Source organism: Zootoca vivipara, chromosome 6 (genome assembly GCF_963506605.1).
Source record: "Zootoca vivipara chromosome 6, rZooViv1.1, whole genome shotgun sequence".
Lineage (NCBI taxonomy): Eukaryota > Metazoa > Chordata > Lepidosauria > Squamata > Lacertidae > Zootoca > Zootoca vivipara.
The window spans coordinates 8,556,389-8,573,707 of NC_083281.1; the positions used below are offsets into that span (position 1 = coordinate 8,556,389).

The following is a 17,319-nucleotide window of genomic DNA, read 5'->3' on the forward strand; positions in this document are numbered from 1 at the left end:
CACTGCAGGTAAAGTTAGCTTTGTTATGCCTCACGTAGCTGACCCAACCTGGTATGGTGAGGCTTGGTTGTGTTCTGGGTTTGATTTTACTTCATTTTCCAGTGTCCCATATTGCATTGCTGAGATTTTGCTGGCTGTATTGAGAGGCTGGTTGTGTTGTGCTGTGTTTTGCTGTTTTCTCCTCATATTTTTTTTTTTTAAGATCAAGCTGGCGCTATCACTGGTTCAGGCAGTTGGGGGGGGGTAGAGAAACCCCAAACACTGAAGTCGCCTTTAGGATCAAACCAGCGGCCACCCGCCTTCCTCCCCACAGAAAAACCATAGGCAGAAAAACTATTACCAGGATTCTTTTTTGAGTGTGTTAAAGAGATGATCCTTTGAGTTAAGACAGCCCCATTCTTTTCAGAGCCCAGGTAGGGGTTGTTCTGTTGGTTTTTAAGAAGGGAGCGTCTTCCAGAATGTCTGGTGGCTAGGATCTGCTTCTTCTAATAGGTTCTGTACCTACAGACCCTTCTTCCTTTGGATAGCTGCGGAAAGGGGTCAGAAATGCTCCTTTAAAGGTCTTTTGGTGGCATCAGGGGAGGGGGAGAGCCCTAGTGGGTTTCTGCGCTTCCACCACCTCTTCCAGTTGCATTGAGAGAGGTGTCTAAAAGTAAAGCACGAGACTCTTAATCTCAGGGTCGTGGGTTCAAGCCCCGCACTGGGCAAAAGGATTCCTGCATTGCATGGGGTTGGGCTAGATGGTCCTGCTGGTCTCTTTCCAACTCTACAATTCTGTCATTCTAGACAGCTGTACACTTCATTCACAGTTGCTCCCTCTCTGAAAGACAGGATCTGTAAGCCGCAGACTTTTGAGATCACGTTAATTGAACTGTCTAGGAATCAGAGAGTTGTAGAGTCAGAAGGGATCCCGAGAGTCATCTAGTCCCGACTCCCTGCAATGCGGGAATCTCGACTGACAGGTGGCCATCAAACCTCTGTTCAAAAACCTCCAAGGAAGGGAGAGTCCACCACCTGTGGACTCTCTTCCACTACAGAACGTTCTTCCTGGCTTTCAAGTCGGAATCTCCTTCCTTGCAATTTGAATCCATTGGTTCAGGTCCTACCCTCTGGAGCAAGAGAAAAGAAACTTGCTCCATCCTCTTGTGAAGGCTGGTCCCTGAAAATGGATTCCCAAACCCTGTTATCCCAGACATGCTGGCCCAGGGCTTGGTGGGAGTCAGGAGTCTCAGGTCTTTGAAGAAGGAAGCAGGGCTCAGGGCTTTATTTGGCATTCAAAGGGTACCCAAAGCACGCTGAGTTTTAGAGTCTGGGGGGAAAGGCTGCTCGGTTGCATCGCATCAACCCAACAGCACGGCAGCTCCTGTGGCTGAAAGGTGTACTCGTTGCAGAGGGGAGCATAGCTCTCCACAGTTGTCAGCACTGTTTGCAGAGATGTTTGGAGCAGTGGTATCATCTCCCGGCTGGAAGGCAGGCACTGGAGCGCAGTTCTCGGCTGCCATCTTTTGCCAGCCAGCTAGCCACAAGGAAGCGCTGTTGACCCGCTGACCATCTCACACAGCCCTGACAGGGACAGAGCTTGCGCAGAATGCAGATTGGGAGGGGGGCATTGGAAGGCGCTGGCCGCTTGGTAGTCCAGAGGTGTTTCTCCCCCCCCCCAATAGCCCTTCAGAGGGTCAGCTTCTGGAAGGGTTCAAGAGACCCTCTCTGGTGTGGCTTTCAGAGGGCGGATTCAGACAACAATTTCATCCTCCTCCCCGCCCCCTGCTGCCCCGACTTTACAGGCTGGGAATTCAATGAACTGGGAAGGTGGCTCCTGATCTATAGCTCAGTCAGTAGAGCCTGAGGCCTTTAATCTCAGGGTCATGGGTTCAAGACCCACCTTGGGCAGAAGATTCCCACATGGCAGGGGGTGGGATTAGGGTGACCCTCATGGTCGCTTCCAACTCTACAATTCCACGTGGTTCATCCCAGAGGATGCAATGCACAAGGGTCCCTCTCCCAGGCCAATGTCTCCTGGAAAACTGAGGCGTTTCGGACGCTGGTCCACAGACTCCTTCATGGCCCGCCCCCAGTTCCACTAGATCTGCAAGGTGCCATTTCCCCACAAATCAATGTACGCTGCTGTAGCACGAGGGCTTTGTCTGAATCCATCTCCTTACATTTTTTGTTTGGGGGTTGTTTTTTTTGGAGGGGGTGTGTATGGCAAAAGTTGATGGAATGTTCTGTGTTGGTTGTGGGCTCCAAGTTTGGTTTCAAAAGGCTCTCTTTGGTACTTGGTGTGGGCAGGAGAGCAAGGGCAGAAAACAGCTGCTGAAGTTGGGGGGGGGCAGAGGAAGGGGTTATCCCCCCCCCAGCTGCCCACCCCTCAAGGCTCTCTCACTCTTCACAAGACCCCTCGGGACCGCTGACCACGTGCTTCCCCTGCTTGAGACTGGATGGCTCAGCTGAACCATATCAACCTCAGAAAGGTTTTCCTCAGAGGAGGAATCACTTCGACTGTCCTCGCCCCCCCCCCTTTGTTAAAAAAAAGCAAATGACAGTTTCGAGGAGTAAAGAAAGATGGTTTCAGGGGGGTGCTGCTGCTGTTGTTTTCTTGCTGCAAAGAAAAGTGTTCATTTATTAACGCATTAAGCAGAATACTCAAGAAGTGGAATGTGTTAAACTTGTCAGCTGGTGGCAACTCCTAAGTTGAAATAAATGAAATGACACTTAAAAAAAAATAAAAAGGAAAAGAAGGAAAATAAAATCCTGCTGCTAAAAAAAACAACAACCCCAATTTCCTCTGACTTCCTTGTTCTTATGTCTGTTGGGATCTGGTCGGTTGGTAGGGGTTTCTTTGAGGGATGCCATTCATTCTGCAGAAGAGGAGCTCTGCATTTTTTCACAGGGAAACAGGTTTATTTATGGATGGAGGAATCGGTGTGCAGGGTCAGGCCATTAAAAGCCCGGCGGCCTGTTGTCAGCTAGAGAGGCTTCTGGCAATACCGGTAGCTCCCCAGCAGCAGCTGGTATTTGGGAATATTCTGGCTGTAGTTCAGAGGTGGAGCATCTCCCTTGCAAACGGGGGTGGGGGGGCAGGTTCTATCCCCAGCATCTCCAGTTAGGGTTAGGAGAGACTTGTGCCTCAAATGCTGGACAGCTGCTGCCAGCCAGTGTAGACATCCCTGAACTAGGTGGGCCAAGGGCTGGAGTCGGTATAGGCAACTTCTTATGCTCCTATGACTGGTCAGCACAGTGGCTTCCTATTGCTGTACATCTTGCTAAAGACCTTCAGCATTGGGTGATCCAGGCAGTGTTAAAAACTCAGATATGTTAAGCCAAATGACACCTTAAACCAGGCATCCCCAAACTGCGGCCCTCCAGATGTTTTGGCCTACAACTCCCATGATGCCTAGCTAACAGGACCAGTGGTCAGGGAAGATGGGAACTGTAGTCCAAAACATCTGGAGGGCCGAAGTTTGGGGAATGCCTGCCTTAAACCTAGGTTGTGGTCGCCACGATGGAACGTCAGGGCGCCTTTCCTTTCCTTTATTGCAATGAGGCTTCTTCTTATTATTATTCATTTCTTTTCTATACTGCTTTTTAAAAAAAATATCTGAAAAGTGGTTGACAGCAACACATTTGAACACCCAACCAAACAATCCAGAATAAAACAGATCCAAGCTTCAAGGGAAAGGTTTCAGATCCTTCTCTAAGTGAAGAAGAAAAAGAATAAGAGTTTTATTTGAGCATGCGTAGGCAAACTAAGGCCCGGGGGCCAGATCCGGCCCAATCGCCTTCTCAATCCGGCCCGCAGATGGTCCAGGAATCAGTGTGTTTTTACATGAGTAGAATGTGTCCTTTTATTTAAAATGCATCTCTGGGTTATTTGTGTGGCCTGGCTGGTGTTTTTAAATGAGTAGAATGTGTGCTTTTATTTGAAATGCATCTCTGGGTTATTTCTGGGGCATAGGAATTCATTCATTATTTTTTTCAAAATATAGCCCGCCCGCCCCCCACAAGGTCTAAGGGACGGTCGACTGGCCCACGGCTGAAAAAGGTTGCTGACCCCTGGTTAGAGTATGGGACAAGGACCTGGGCGATCAGGGTTCAAATCCCCACTCGGTCATGAAGCTCATGGGTTGACCTTGGAGCCCATCACAGTCTCTCAACCTACCTCTCAGGGTTGTGGTAGGGATTAACTGAGGAGGGGGTGAACCATGTACTCCTTGGAGAAAAAGGAGGTAAATGCAGTCAATAAGCTCTTCTGCTGACCTGCTTAAGAGGGCTGGAGGGCCCAGCCAGGTGGAGATGCCAGTCACCAACCTGACATCTCCACGTGGTCGCGGTTGGACCAGCGTCAGTCTCAGAACGCACCTGGTGCCGGGGGAAATTTTGTACACTTGATTCCAGGTTAGGATTCAGGTACATCTGCTTGGGGCTCCAGCCGAGCCCTTGTTTGGATGGGAGCAGGGGACTTTATGGAGAGCAGCCAAGACACCTATTGCTTAATACAGGGGTGGCCAACTCCAAAGAGACTGCGATCTACTCACAGAGTTAAAAACTGGCAGTGATCTACCCCTTTTGGGGTGTTCAGGTCAAAGTTGTTTAGGGAGGAGGAAAGTCCTGTTTTTTAGGGGTTCAGGTCAAAGTTGTTGAGATTTTTTAGGAAGGAGGAAGGCCCATTTTTAGGGGTTCAGGTCAGAGTTGTTGAGCCTTTCTGAGGTGGGAAGAAAGCCCTGTTTTGGGGGGTGAAGGACTAAAATGTTGAGCATTTTTAGGTAAGCCAAAGTTGTTGAGCTCCTTTGGAGGGAGCCAGTGATCTACCAGTGATCTACCACAGACGTCCAGTTATCTACTGGTAGATCACGATCTACCTGTTGGACATGCCTGGCTTAATATTTCAGCTGCCAAACCCCTGGGAGCCACGTGCCATTGGTGGGCGGGGGCAGGAGCAAAATTGTAGGCAGGGGAGAGCAATGGTTGTAGATTTTAACCTTTCTCAGTATGTAGTCTAGTTTCTGCACCCACCCAACTCTCTCTGTCTTCTATCCAGGAAAGAAGGAGGCATGCAGCAGAGTTCAGGCGTGCATTCTGGCTGGTCAGAAACACTCAAGGGGGGGGGGGTCGGTGCAAAGCAAGATCAGTGAGGGGTGTGGCCTGGGGGAGAGGGGGTGTGGCCTATGCAGAGTCCTGGTTGCCAGGTAGAGAGGTTTGGGGAGGCACATTCGGACCCTGGGCCTGGCATGCCTTCTCTCTCTCGACTCCATGCATACATTTCATAGATGTCTTCCATCTCTCCTCTTTCTCGCCTTTTCTCTAAACTAAAAAGCCCCAAGCAACAACACTTTAATCCCATAGGGCAGTCGCTCCACACACACCCCTTGATCAGCTTGGTTGCCCTTTCCTAATGCTATTCCATCTCCTTTTTGAGGGGTGGTGCCCAGAACTGCACACAGTGGCACAAGCTCAGTCCCCAAAGGAATCCTGAGCCTAAGGATTTATGGCCAGCACTGAAGCTGGCTTGCCTTTCCCCAACCTAAAAGCACTGCACCTGCTTAGTTTGCTTAATTTCTGCACCTAGATTTAGGTACGGAAGGTTCTTCTTCTGCTGCTGCTGCTGCTGCTGCTATTATTAAGCACCTAGGCTTCTGAAACCTTGAGTGCCAGCCGTACTGAGTAACCCATTGCTTTGGCCTTTGTTGGGATCCAGCAGGTTAAAAATAAAAGCTGCCGTCAGGTTGGTCCAGATTTGGAGCTGAGCAGCTGAGAGGGTTGCATTTGAAACAAGAAACTTAGCACACTCTTATTTCAGCCAGGGGTGATTTCCCCCCAGGCGAGGGCTTTGCAAGAACACTGGTCCTTCATTCCTGCAGAACAAGAGCTAGCTTGCGTGCCTATAGTCACCTTAGGCGACACTCGGTTTAATACAGGGGAGTGCCCTAGGATTTTGAGCAAGTTGAGTGGGCGAGATAGAAACTTTCGTGGCCTTATTCGCAATGATGAATTAAGAACAGCTTGTGTCTGATTCAAATCTCACCTGAACCAAGAGCTGTCCTAGCCAGTGGCGTAGCGTGTGTGTGTGTGTGTGTGTGTGCTTCCATCGCTGGGCTCCATTGAAAACAGCTGTAGGAAATGGCCTCTCCAGACAATGGAACGACTTGTTCTTATCTTTGTGGCTGCAATCTCCTGAAACACTCAAGGGATTTGAATGCACATGCGTGCTCCATCCGTTTCCCTCCCTCCACACAGCCCCGTGCACTGGCAACCCACGCTACGCCACTGGCCCTAGCAAGCCTTAATACAAATGTAATCACGTTCCTGTCAGGAACAAAACACAACTGGCAACTCTGTTCACAGCAGTGGTGCGACAGGCATTTCATTCCCCCCCCTTTGTAAAGGAATGGTAGAGTTGCGAAGAAAACTTCAGAAAGGGGCAACCCAAACGATCCAAGGGGGTGGAGCAATTCCCTGGCCCATGGGCCAGGAGACAGCTTTGCCTGTTGAACAGCAGCCTGAAGGGGGCAGGAGGCTTACTGACTCCACCTGCTGATGATCAGCCTTCAAGGACTCAGAGGAGAACCAGCTGGCTCCAGCCTTCTTAAGCAGGGCTTACAGCCTCGAGTCAGTGGTGGAAATTTCTGCTTTGCTGCTTGGATCTTTGGATTCCCTGACCCCTGGACTGTCTGCCATATGTCCGACCTTCGGACTGGACCTGACTTTGCTTATGGGCTCTGTCTCCAGGCAAGTGCCTCTCTGAGACTGGTTGGCTGGCCTCTCGCTCCTCTGTAACAGCCGTGCAAGACTTTGGGAGGCAGAGACACAAGAGGGCATCGGAGGAGGGAGAGAAGGAAAGGGACAGTGTTGCCCACAGCACCCCTGACCATCATTCAAGTCACCCCAGGGTGCCACGGCACACGGGTTGAAAACCACTGGCTTAACTATGAAACCTACTTAGGCAGACTTAAGGCCATTCACACCTCGTTTTAATATGGATCCTTTAATCTAGTCGTTCCAAAACTTTTTTTTTCCAGGCCACTCACTTCCTCCTCGGTCCCCCAGTGCTCCCTGCCACACTAAAACCAGTGGTTTACATGACCTGCTAAGGGAGATAACAGCACGATAAAATTCAAAACGGCGACAATTATAGTACACATTCAGTCAAAGTCCAGTTGAAAGTATTGAGTTTAATTAATTCAGAGAGACTCGTGAACTTGATCCAGCGATACCAGCTTTTCGAAGTCCGATATTCATTTGAACCTCCAGCGTCCCCAGCTCCCCCCCTCACCTATTAGCGCCCCCTGGGTCATCCCACCGACCCTAGGGGGTGGTAGCACCCATTGCTTTGATCCTTTAACACACATATTTTAATTCCCCCTTTGCCCATACAATGTTCGCTGCAAACAGCTGCTGTCCCAAACTTTCACCCTGCTAAACCCTGTGTTTCCCTGTCCTCAGAAAATACGAAAAGGATATTGGCTCCACTTTCAAAGCACTTCTGTCAGCTTTACGTGGATACCTTTGTCCGTTTTTGTTTTTGATGGGAGTGTTTTTGTGTGGAGCAGCTTCCAGAGAGACAGGGTGGCCTGAACCAGCAAATTGTGGAAAACTGGGGAAATGGGCAGGAAAATTCCAGGTTAAAATCGTGTCCAAATAGAAGCCAGGGAACAAATTGATTAGGCCAAAAGTGCCCTAAGAAAGCAGCGGAGTGAATAGAGACAGAGTGGAATGTGAACAGTTTAATTTATTTTCCCCCAACTATTATGGTCTTTAGGGTTGAAGTCCTTAAGAGGTCAAAAGCACAGGTAAGAGAATAAACTTAGAGATGAACTATACCAGGCATCCCCAAACTTCGGCCCTCCAGATGTTTTGGACTACAATTCCCATCATCCCTGACCACTGGTCCTGTTAGCTAGGGATCATGGGAGTTGTAGGACAAAACATCTGGAGGGCCGCAGTTTGGGGATGCCTGAACTATACCCATTCTTTATTGTCAGTTAACTCTCAATTTTGCTTTGCTTATCAGTGTTTCTCCACCTTGGGTCCCCAGCTGTTGCTGGACTACAATTCCCATCATCCCTAGCTAGCAAGACTAGCCAGGGACTAGCAAGACAGTCAAGAGTGATGGGAGATATAGGTCCAACAACAGCTGGGGACACAAGGTTGAGAAACACTGGCTTATATGGACTTATACCTAGATTGCTGCGTGTTTTGTTTTCTTGTTTTTGGCAATGTTGAACTCATTCTGTTTGTTAAATTGTATTCTGTCAGTTTTGACATGCTCTGTATTTCATATACAGTCGTACCTTGGAAGTCAAACGGAATCCGTTCCGAATGTCTGGAACGTTCAGAAACCAAGGTGCAGCTTCAGATTGGAAACTCCTGCAGCCAATCGGAACCCGCAGAACCTGCGTCGGAAGTTCAGGTTCCAAAGAACGTTCACAAACTGGAACACTCGCTTCCATGTTTGCGGCGTTCGGGAGCCAAAACATTCAAGTCGCAAGGCATTCAAATTCTGAGGTACGGCTGTATTAGCATTCTGATGTTTTGAATGTTTGCCGCAAGTCACGTCGGGTGTAGCTCATTGTCAAAAAGCGGCAAGAAAGTCAACTCAAATCAGGCAACCGGCGAGAAATTGTTCTGCTCCAAAATGAACTTGATTCTCATTTGCTTCCCCTGAGAGTTACGCAAACTGCTTCTGGGTGTCGTTCAGACATTTCCGATGTGATTTGACAAACTTCGTTAAACCGAACCAACTCATTCCAGGAGGGCTCCCTTTTCCTGCTGCCTCTCCATATCTTCTGATGCCCATTTTGGGTCGACGAGGAGCAGAACAGAGTTTCTAAATGTGGCCGTGCCCCTGATCACAACGCCACAAAGAGGTGCGGGCACTTTGAGCTTCAGCCTCCAGGTCTCTCTCTCCCGTCCGAACCACCTTCTTCCTCTTCTGCGCTGAGTGCTGCCGCCGCACCTGCCTTCTCCACCTGCATCTGGTTGTAGTCTCCGATCTGGACCATTTGGGCATTCTGGATTATGAGGTGCGATGGAGGTGCCCCAGACATGAGCCCCGGGGAACCCCGGGAGAACACATATGGATGGGAGAGTTGATCAGGCCCCAGCTGAGGTTGAGGCCTTTCAGAGTAGAAAAATGGCTGCGAGCCCTGGTCAGGTGGGGCTTGCAGCCCCAGAAAGCCCCTCTGCGAGGGCATCGGACCTTGCGAACTGACCCTGAGGGCCAACAGGCGCTGCAGGGCCTGGCTGTAATCGCTCTGCTGCTCCTTCAAGCGCTCCTGGTTCCGGATCTGCCTTGAGATATCCCACAGGGCCCTCTTCTCCCGGATCACCGCTGGGGAGAACGTTTTCTTGACCCGCCTGGCAAAGACGGGCGAGGTCTCATCCAGCGGCACGATCGCCGCAAGCAGGCAAGGCATCTCTCGCCTCTTCATGGGGCTCTCTTTGGCAATGAAGGGCACCACCGAGTTGGTCTTGCAGAAGCGCTGGAAGGAGTCCATCAAGGCCACGTTTGCCTGGAAGGCGCAGAAGCGGCTCTTGAAGTTCTCCGTCATGAGGAGGAGGGTGAAGGCAGAGTTATCCAGGGCATCCTGGAAGCAGCTGAGCTGGCAGTGCCCAGGGACCAGGAAGTCCTCGCTGACAGTCGCCCCGTCGGCAACGCCCAGGGCCTCCAGCCGCTCCCTCACCTGGCAGGCGACTGTCTCGTCTTCGGGGGCATGGACCACAACGAAAGTGAAGAAGGGTTGCTCCTCAGCTGGCAGATCTGTCGAGGGGGGTCCTGATGAACGAGGAGGAGGAGGGCCAGAGCTTGAAGAGGACCCAGTCTCCAAGCTCTGCTTCGGGGAAGAGGAATCTTCCACGGTTCTTGGAACAAACGTTGCAGAAAGTGCTAAACCAGGCAGAGGTGTGGGTGGCGCTTGTGAGTTTTGGAACGAACCTCCTGCACAACCCTGCGGTTCCGAGGCCACCAGACTTCGGGGTTCCCTGTTTTCTCCATCTTCCAGCGGCTGCGTACTTTTATGGGGAGGCTGAACCGACAAGCCAGAATGGTTGCCTCTGGAATCGCTGGTTTGCCTGGTTTTCTCCTGGTCTTGCACAACGGGCTCTGCTGGTCTCCCAGAGCAAGAATTGGCTGGAAACTCAACAGCGGCTCCCCCTTCTCCTTGCTGCACCAGGGAGCCGGGGCCACTGCCACACAGCTTGCTGGGCTCAGGGACACCATGCTGAATGGAATGGGTGAGGAACGGCAACGTTGGAGACTGGCTGATCTCCAGGTGGCTGAGCAGCGAAGCCGGGCTGCCCGTGGAGCGCAGAGGCTGGATTTCGGAGGGAGCCCAGGAACGCAAAACTGGCATGGGCGAGCTCTTTGCTGCTCCAGAGGGAGGCCTCCCCACACCGCATCTTGGAGTGCTGAAGGTGTTGCTTGCCGCCGCAGGCATGAAATCCAGCCCGCACTTCTGCTGAGCTTCGCTCAAGAGGCTCTCGAAAGTAGACCTTGGGACATCACTCTCAAGGAAAGCCTTGATGGCGATACGGTAAGCCTCGTCTCTGGCCAGGGGCCCACAGAGCTTTTCCTCTACTAATAACGAATAGATCCGGGCCACAGCCAGCGCCACTTCTGCATCCTGGTTTAAGGGGGCTGGATCGGCCCTGCTGGCTGCAGAGCTCTGCTGGTGGTTCTTGTAGATGTCTGCCACGGCAGCACAATTCTCCAACGCTTCCAGGCTCAGTCTGGCCTCCGTCTCTCTGCCCAGGGTCAAGAGGATCATGGCCTGTAGGAGCCTGCAACTCTTCCCACCTTGCCGGCTGTAGCTCAGCTTGTGTTTGTACTGGACCAGTCTCTCTCCCGGGATTGTGGCCAAGACCCTGAAGATGCCCTCCATGCTCGGAGGTGCCGTACAGCCCTCTGCTGTCTTGGCGAACGGTTTGGCGAGGCCAACGCCCCAGTTGGAAGAGCATCTTGGGGCCTGGAGGGGTGGAAGCGTGGCAGCAGAGGGAGGTTCTCCACCATGCCGGCAGGCCATCAGCCTTTTCCCAGTGAGATTTTGTCCACCACCTCTTACTCAGATCTTCACCGAAACTTTCGAGAAATAGGAGACGTCATCAGCCCACCATCTTTGCCCTCTGGTTTTTTTTGGTTTGGTGTTTTGTCTTCTGTGCAAACCTGCAAGGTAAAAGGTGGAGGAAATATTGGGAACATCTCTGGGTCTTGACAAGCCTCATTTATGCCCTGGATTAATGGCTTAGAAAACAATGAATCAGTGGTTCCCAAACCTTTGGTCCTTAAGAACCATCAAGAATTGGTCTTGTTTTATATGTACTTCTTGATCTCGTGTTTTTAACTGCTTTTTAATTATCTTATCTTTCAAATGGAAATAAATAAAAACGTTATAATAAATGAATTCATTATGATTAATAAATAATAATAAATTGTTAAGGGTCCTGGCAGACGATTTAGTGGGTTTTCTTTCTTTCTTTCTGAGGTTTAGCAATTTTAGCAAATTAACTGATTTTCAGTTGTGTTTTTTGCCACTCCTTTTATGTCACGTCACGCTGCGCTGCAGGTTTAAGTCCATGGAATTCAAACCGTAGATGCAATAAAATGCAATGTAAGAAATGAAAGTAGCAATAAAAACCCAGCTGAAAATCAGTTAAGAGTACTTGCTGCAATGGGTGTGCCATCTCCCATCTTCAGCCACAAATCTGCACACCGACTGATGAAGCTCATGGGCAACTAATGGTCCACGGAGCAAAGTCTGGGAGCCCAAATAAATACGTCCCAAGCTTCTATTTCCAGTGTTCAGCCTGTGAGTGCCAATGTTTATATAGCCAAAATGGTACCACCCACATTCATATATATCTTCCAATATATGAAAGGCTATAGCGCGTTAAGATGCAGCAAATTTCTCTCCTCCTGCTGCTCCAGAGGGTGGGACCCGATCCAAAGGGTTCAAATTACAAGAACAGAAATTCCAATTAAACCTTAGGAAGAACCTGCTGGTGGTTAGAGATGCTGGACAGTGGGAAGCAAGTCCCCCTTGGGAGGTGGAGGCTTCTCCTTCATTGGAAGTTCCTAAAGAGAGGTTGGCTGGCCACCTGCCAGGGATTCCTTAGCTGGGGTTCCTGCATTGCATGCTAGGTGACCCTCGGGGGGTCCCTTAGCCCTACAATTATTGGATTCTGCGGCATCGGCAGGCTTACGGGAAACCCCGCAGAAGTTTGAAAAACTGTTAAGGGAAAAATTAAATTAATGTAGCCCTCTGGATTTTTATCAACTGGGAAGATTGAAACATAAATAAACAACACTTTGTGGATGGATTTTAAGGCCATTCTAAGAATCGGCTTGCTGAATATTGTTTGACTGACTCGTTGTGTTTGTTTCAAACATGGGTAGGCAAACATAGGGCCAGGGGCTGGATCCGGCCCAATCACCTTCTAAATCCGGCCCGCGGATGGTCTGAGAATCAGTGTGTTTTTACATGAGTAGAATGTGTGCTTTTATTTAAAATGTATCTCTGGGTTATTTGTGGGTCATAGGAATTCGTTCATTCCCCCCCCCCAAAAAAATATAGTCCAGCCCCCCACAAAGTCTGAGGGACAGTGGACCAGCCCCCTGCTGAAAAAGTTTGTTGACCCCTGGTTTCAAATATCTTTAGTTAAGCTAATCTGGAACTGGTCCCTGTTATGGGTGCAGGCAGGTAACAAGCGAGGAGGATATATAAACTTGATTATTATTATTTTTACAAGATTTTGCTTGGGGTTCTCCATTTAGCTGGAGATACTGGAGGAGGCAGAGGAGTGGATTCCCCCCCAAAAAAAAAACAGGCAACACACAGACACTACCACTGATCTATAGCCCCTTGCCCAATCCAAATGCACGAAGCTTTTTTCAGACCAAGTCAGACCACTGGTCCTTCTAGGCCAGTGCTGCCCGCTCTGACCGGCAGCAGCTCTTCAAGATCTCGTGCAGAGCCATGCCTCCCCCACCACAAAACCCCCTTTTAGCATGAGATTGGGAACTTGCTGCCTTAAGGCCTCACCTTAAAGGTGACTCATGTGCTGGCAACCTTGGTTATGGCCTCACTCCTTCCTTCTTGCCGCATGCAGTTTGGCTGGTGTTCGCGCCGGACCCAACATTTCCAAATGTGCCCAGTAGCTCGAAAAAGACTGGCAACCCTCCGCTAAACTGACAGGCAGGGGCTTGTCAGATTTACCGGGGGTGGGTTCATTTGCAGGCTCTGCTGCTTAACTACAGCCCTTTCCTAAAACCAAAATAAGCTTCTAGTCCTCATGGGGTCTGCATAAAAGGCCTGATTTCAAATAGGAGCGTCTGAAAAGGCCTTGGGCTGTGTCGCTGCTGCACCTAGCTCAGCCTTTGCTAACCTGGTATATTTGGGACTCGGCACCGATCGGATCCAGGCAGCACCATTGGGCTTGGTGGCAGCTGAAGCCCCGGGAATCTCAAAAAACAAAAACAAAAAAAAACCCAACTCTTTAAGATTCAGCCATTCAGTCTTACTAAAGGTGCTGCCCTTCTGCATTCATCGCAGGTGTCCTGCTGCTGAGAACAAGCCTCTCGTTCCGCCCGTCTGGCTCAAGTTGTGGCTCGTTGTAGGGGGCCTGCCTGGCTTGGGAAAGAGGCCCAGAATCTTTTAACTTCCCTGGGAGAACGGATAGAATTCCTCCTCGGCGAGAACTACGTACATTGACCTACCTGGCACGGAGCTGCAAAAAAAAAGAGCTGGATTTTCCTTTGCAAACTTGGTTTGCAAGCCCTCTTGGAATGTTTTGGCGCTGGAGGAGGAACTGAGAGGCGGAAGCTGATCGGCCAGACACCCTCCTCCCCGTTTCCTCTCCCTGGTGGGGAGTTGCCTGGAAGCGTCAGAATGCAGGGCTGCCTTTCTTCCTCAAAGCACAACTTTTAACTTTCGGTTTCCCGGGCGTAGGTAGTGCAATGTCTTGCTGAACTTCTGATTTGCTGCTCTGCTCCAGGAGCTTCACCAGCTCAGGCTGCCAGTTGCACCAAAACCACACATGCTCTCTACATCTTAGGGTTGCAATCCTCATCCCCCTGGGAGCAAAGCCCCGCTGACCTCAGCTGCAAGAAATTCTGGATGTTTATACGTATATTTAAATGTAGCAAGGATTTCATAGAATCATAGAGTTGGAAGAGGCCACAAGGGCCATCCAGTCCAACCCCCTGCCAAGCAGGAAACACCATCAAAGCATTCTTGACATATGGCTGTCAAGCCTCTGCTTAAAGACCTCCAAAGAAGGAGACTCCACCACACTCCTTGGTAGCAAATTCCACTGCTGAACAGCTCTTACTGTCAGGAAGTTCTTCCTAATGTTTAGGTGGAATCTTCTTTCTTGAAGTTTGAATCCGTTGCTCCGTGTCCGCTTCTTTGGAGCAGCAGAAAACAATCTTTCTCCCTCCTCCATATGACATCCTTTTATATATTTGAACATGGCTATCGTATCACCCCTTAACCTTCTCTTCTCCAGGCTAAACATACCCAGCTCCCTAAGCCGTTCCTCATAAGGCATCGTTTCCAGGCCTTTGACCATTTGGGTTGCCCTCGTCTGGACACGTTCCAGCTCGTCAGTATCCTTCTTGAACTGTGGTGCCCAGAACTGGACACAGTACTCCAGGTGAGGTCTGACCAGAGCAGAATACAGTGGTACTATTACTTCCCTTGATCTAGATGCTATACTCCTATTGATGCAGCCCAGAATTGCATCAATAGGAGTATATGAATGTTGACAAGCTGGAAGATGGGCAGAGGAGGGAAACCTAGATGATCAAGGGTCTGGAAGTCAAGCCTGATGAGGAATAGTTGAAGGAGCTGGGTATGTTTAGCCTGGGAAAGTGGAGGTTGAGAGGAGATATGAGAGCCACCTTGAAAAGGGCTGTCACATGGAAGACGGAGAAAGCTTGTTTTCTCCTGCTCTGGAGGGCAGGACTCGAACCCGTGGCTTCTAGTTACAAGAAAGGAGATTCTGACTAAACATAAGGAAAAACTTTCTGACAGTAAGAGCCATTTGAAAGTGGAACGGACTCCCTTGGGAGGTGGCGGACTCGCCTTCCTTGGAGGTTTTTCAGCAGAAGTTGGATGGCCATCTGTCGTGGATGCTTTAGTTGAGAGATGCCTGCATTGCAGGGGGTTGGATTGGATGACCCTCGGGGTCCCTTCCAGCTCGATGATTCTATTGACTGAAGGTTGCATAAAGACCAAGTGTGCTGTAACAAATCTCTATTTTTTTCCCTATTCCTTTTTCCTATTCCTATTCCTTTAGTAGATTTATATACCCGCTTTTCCACCCAAAGGAGCCCAGGGAGGCAAATAGGATGATAAAATAAATGTATCTATAATACATTAAAAAGAAATAAAATTGATAGAAAAAGAAATATTGTAGCAGGCTGGTATGTATTATAGAAAGAAAAACAAAAGATACAGTCCGAGAAGATTGATAAGATTCCTGCATAGGGCGGGGGTTGGACTAGATGACTCTCAGAGTCCCCACCAATTCTAATATTCTATGATTAAGACATCTGATTTGGCCGCAGTGACATATGACTGAGTCACATCCCGTTTGGACTACTGCAACACTCTCTATATGGGGCTGCCCTTGAACAGTGTTCAGAAACTTCAACCGGTGCAAAGAGCTTGCCGCCTGATTGCTGACTGCGGTTGGTTACAGGGAACAGACGACTCCCCTGATACAACAGCTCCACTGGCTACCGATCTTTTTCGGGGCCTCAATTAAAAGTGCTGGTTATGCCCCATAAATCCCTACAAGCCTTAGGACTAGGGTCTAGGCTGTTCCCTCATGAAACCTGCCCAGGCTCTGTGACCTTCGGGGGAGACCTTTCTCGCAGGCCTGTTTGGTGGGGACATGAAGAAAGGGCCTTCTCAGTGGTGGCTCCTCCCAGGCAAGTTTGGAAGTCCATCCCTGGAGAAGTCTGACTGGCTCCCTCTTTGCTGTCTCCTTCCACCAGCAGGTGATGCCTTCTTGCTTCAACAGGCTTCTGGTAACTGGCTGACGGCATGCTGTATTTTTCTTTATTATCTGTGTTTTTAATAGATCATATGTAGATATTGTTTTAATTCTATTAATGTTCACACTCTTTTTTTTAGTGATTGTTCCCCGCCCCCATGTTTTTAGCTGTTCTAACTATCTGTAAGCCGCCTTGAGACCCTGCCAGGAAAAAAGGCAAGGTATAAATGAATATATTTTAGCAATGCTTTTTTCCGGGGGGGAGGGGGGGTTACGCAGGCGTACGCATATCCCCACACATTTTGTGAATCTTTGTACTTTTGTCCATTTACTGTATTTATTTTTCCCCTATTTGAACTATAAATGGTGATTTTCTTGAGTCAAAATGAGAGTACCCCTAACCATCTCCCCAGTTGGAGGCAGTTGATGTTGGCATCCGTCTGTCTCGAGAGACAATGCAGTGGCCTTTTCAGTGGTGGCTCCCTGATCATAGATGCGCCCAACACCTGACAGCTGGCTGCAGTCACATGGCAGTTTATTCCATTCTCACAACTTTTCTCTTGTCATGTTCTGTGTTATATTTTAAATTTCAACACGCTGCAATAGTAGCTTCTGGTACTGCAGCTGAGTAGAGAGCAAGCTTAGTGCTCATTTCCTTGCTATTTGCTTCTATTCAGGCAGGGCCCTTAATTTGTGGGGCCAGTATACCTGGAGGAGCATCTCCACCCCCATTGTTCAGCCTGGACACTGAGGTCCAGCTCCGAGGGCCTTCTGGCGGTTCCCTCCATGCGAGAAGTGAGGTTACAGGGAACCAGGCAGAGGGCCTTCTCGGTAGTGGCACCCTCCCATCAGATGTCAAGGAAACAAACAACTATCTTGACCTTTAGATTAGAAGACATCTGAAGGCAGCCCTGTTTAGGGAAGTTTTTAATGTGTGATGTTTTATCATGTTTTTAATAGTCTGTTGGAAGCCGGCCAGAGTGGCTAGGGAAACCCAGCCAGATGGGTTTATTATTATTCAATATAGTGGCTAGGGAAACCCAGCCAGATGGGTTTATTATTATTCAATATATTTGTGGCCTCTTTCTTTGCTTAACTTTTGCAAGTGGGGATTGAGTGAGATCATCACTAGTGTGTGTTTTTGGGTGTTGTTTTTTTAAAAAAATACTCTGGTTTTTTATAATTGCTTTTAATGTTTGCATCACTTTGTCACTTTAAACTGCACCTCATGGAAAAAAACAAAAAACCAAACCAAACCACTATCCCTTCTCCCCCAAGCTTCTAAGCAGACACCCTTTCCTAGTCACCTATGGTGAAAAGAGTAAT

General features: G+C 49.3%; 1 protein-coding gene across 5 annotated transcripts; it reads right to left on the minus strand.

Moving 5' to 3' along the window:
• Window positions 1–7,149: 7,149 nt before the first annotated feature.
• TICAM1 (TIR domain containing adaptor molecule 1) lies at window positions 7,150–14,323 on the minus strand. 5 transcript variants are annotated; one of them, XM_060275382.1, is made up of 3 exons: window positions 13,709–14,323; window positions 13,035–13,454; window positions 7,150–11,158 (listed from the first exon to the last, which is right to left on the minus strand). In XM_060275382.1, the coding sequence occupies exon 3, from the start codon at window positions 11,016–11,018 to the stop codon at window positions 8,883–8,885; it is 2,136 nt and encodes a 711-aa protein (XP_060131365.1). In that variant the 5' UTR covers window positions 11,019–11,158; window positions 13,035–13,454; window positions 13,709–14,323; the 3' UTR covers window positions 7,150–8,882. The 5 variants fall into 5 exon arrangements, with proteins under 5 accessions (XP_060131365.1, XP_034974861.1, XP_034974864.1 ...); XM_035118970.2 differs by lacking the exon at window positions 13,035–13,454; XM_035118973.2 differs by lacking the exon at window positions 13,035–13,454 and having other exon boundaries at window positions 13,699–14,323.
• Window positions 14,324–17,319: the final 2,996 nt, after the last annotated feature.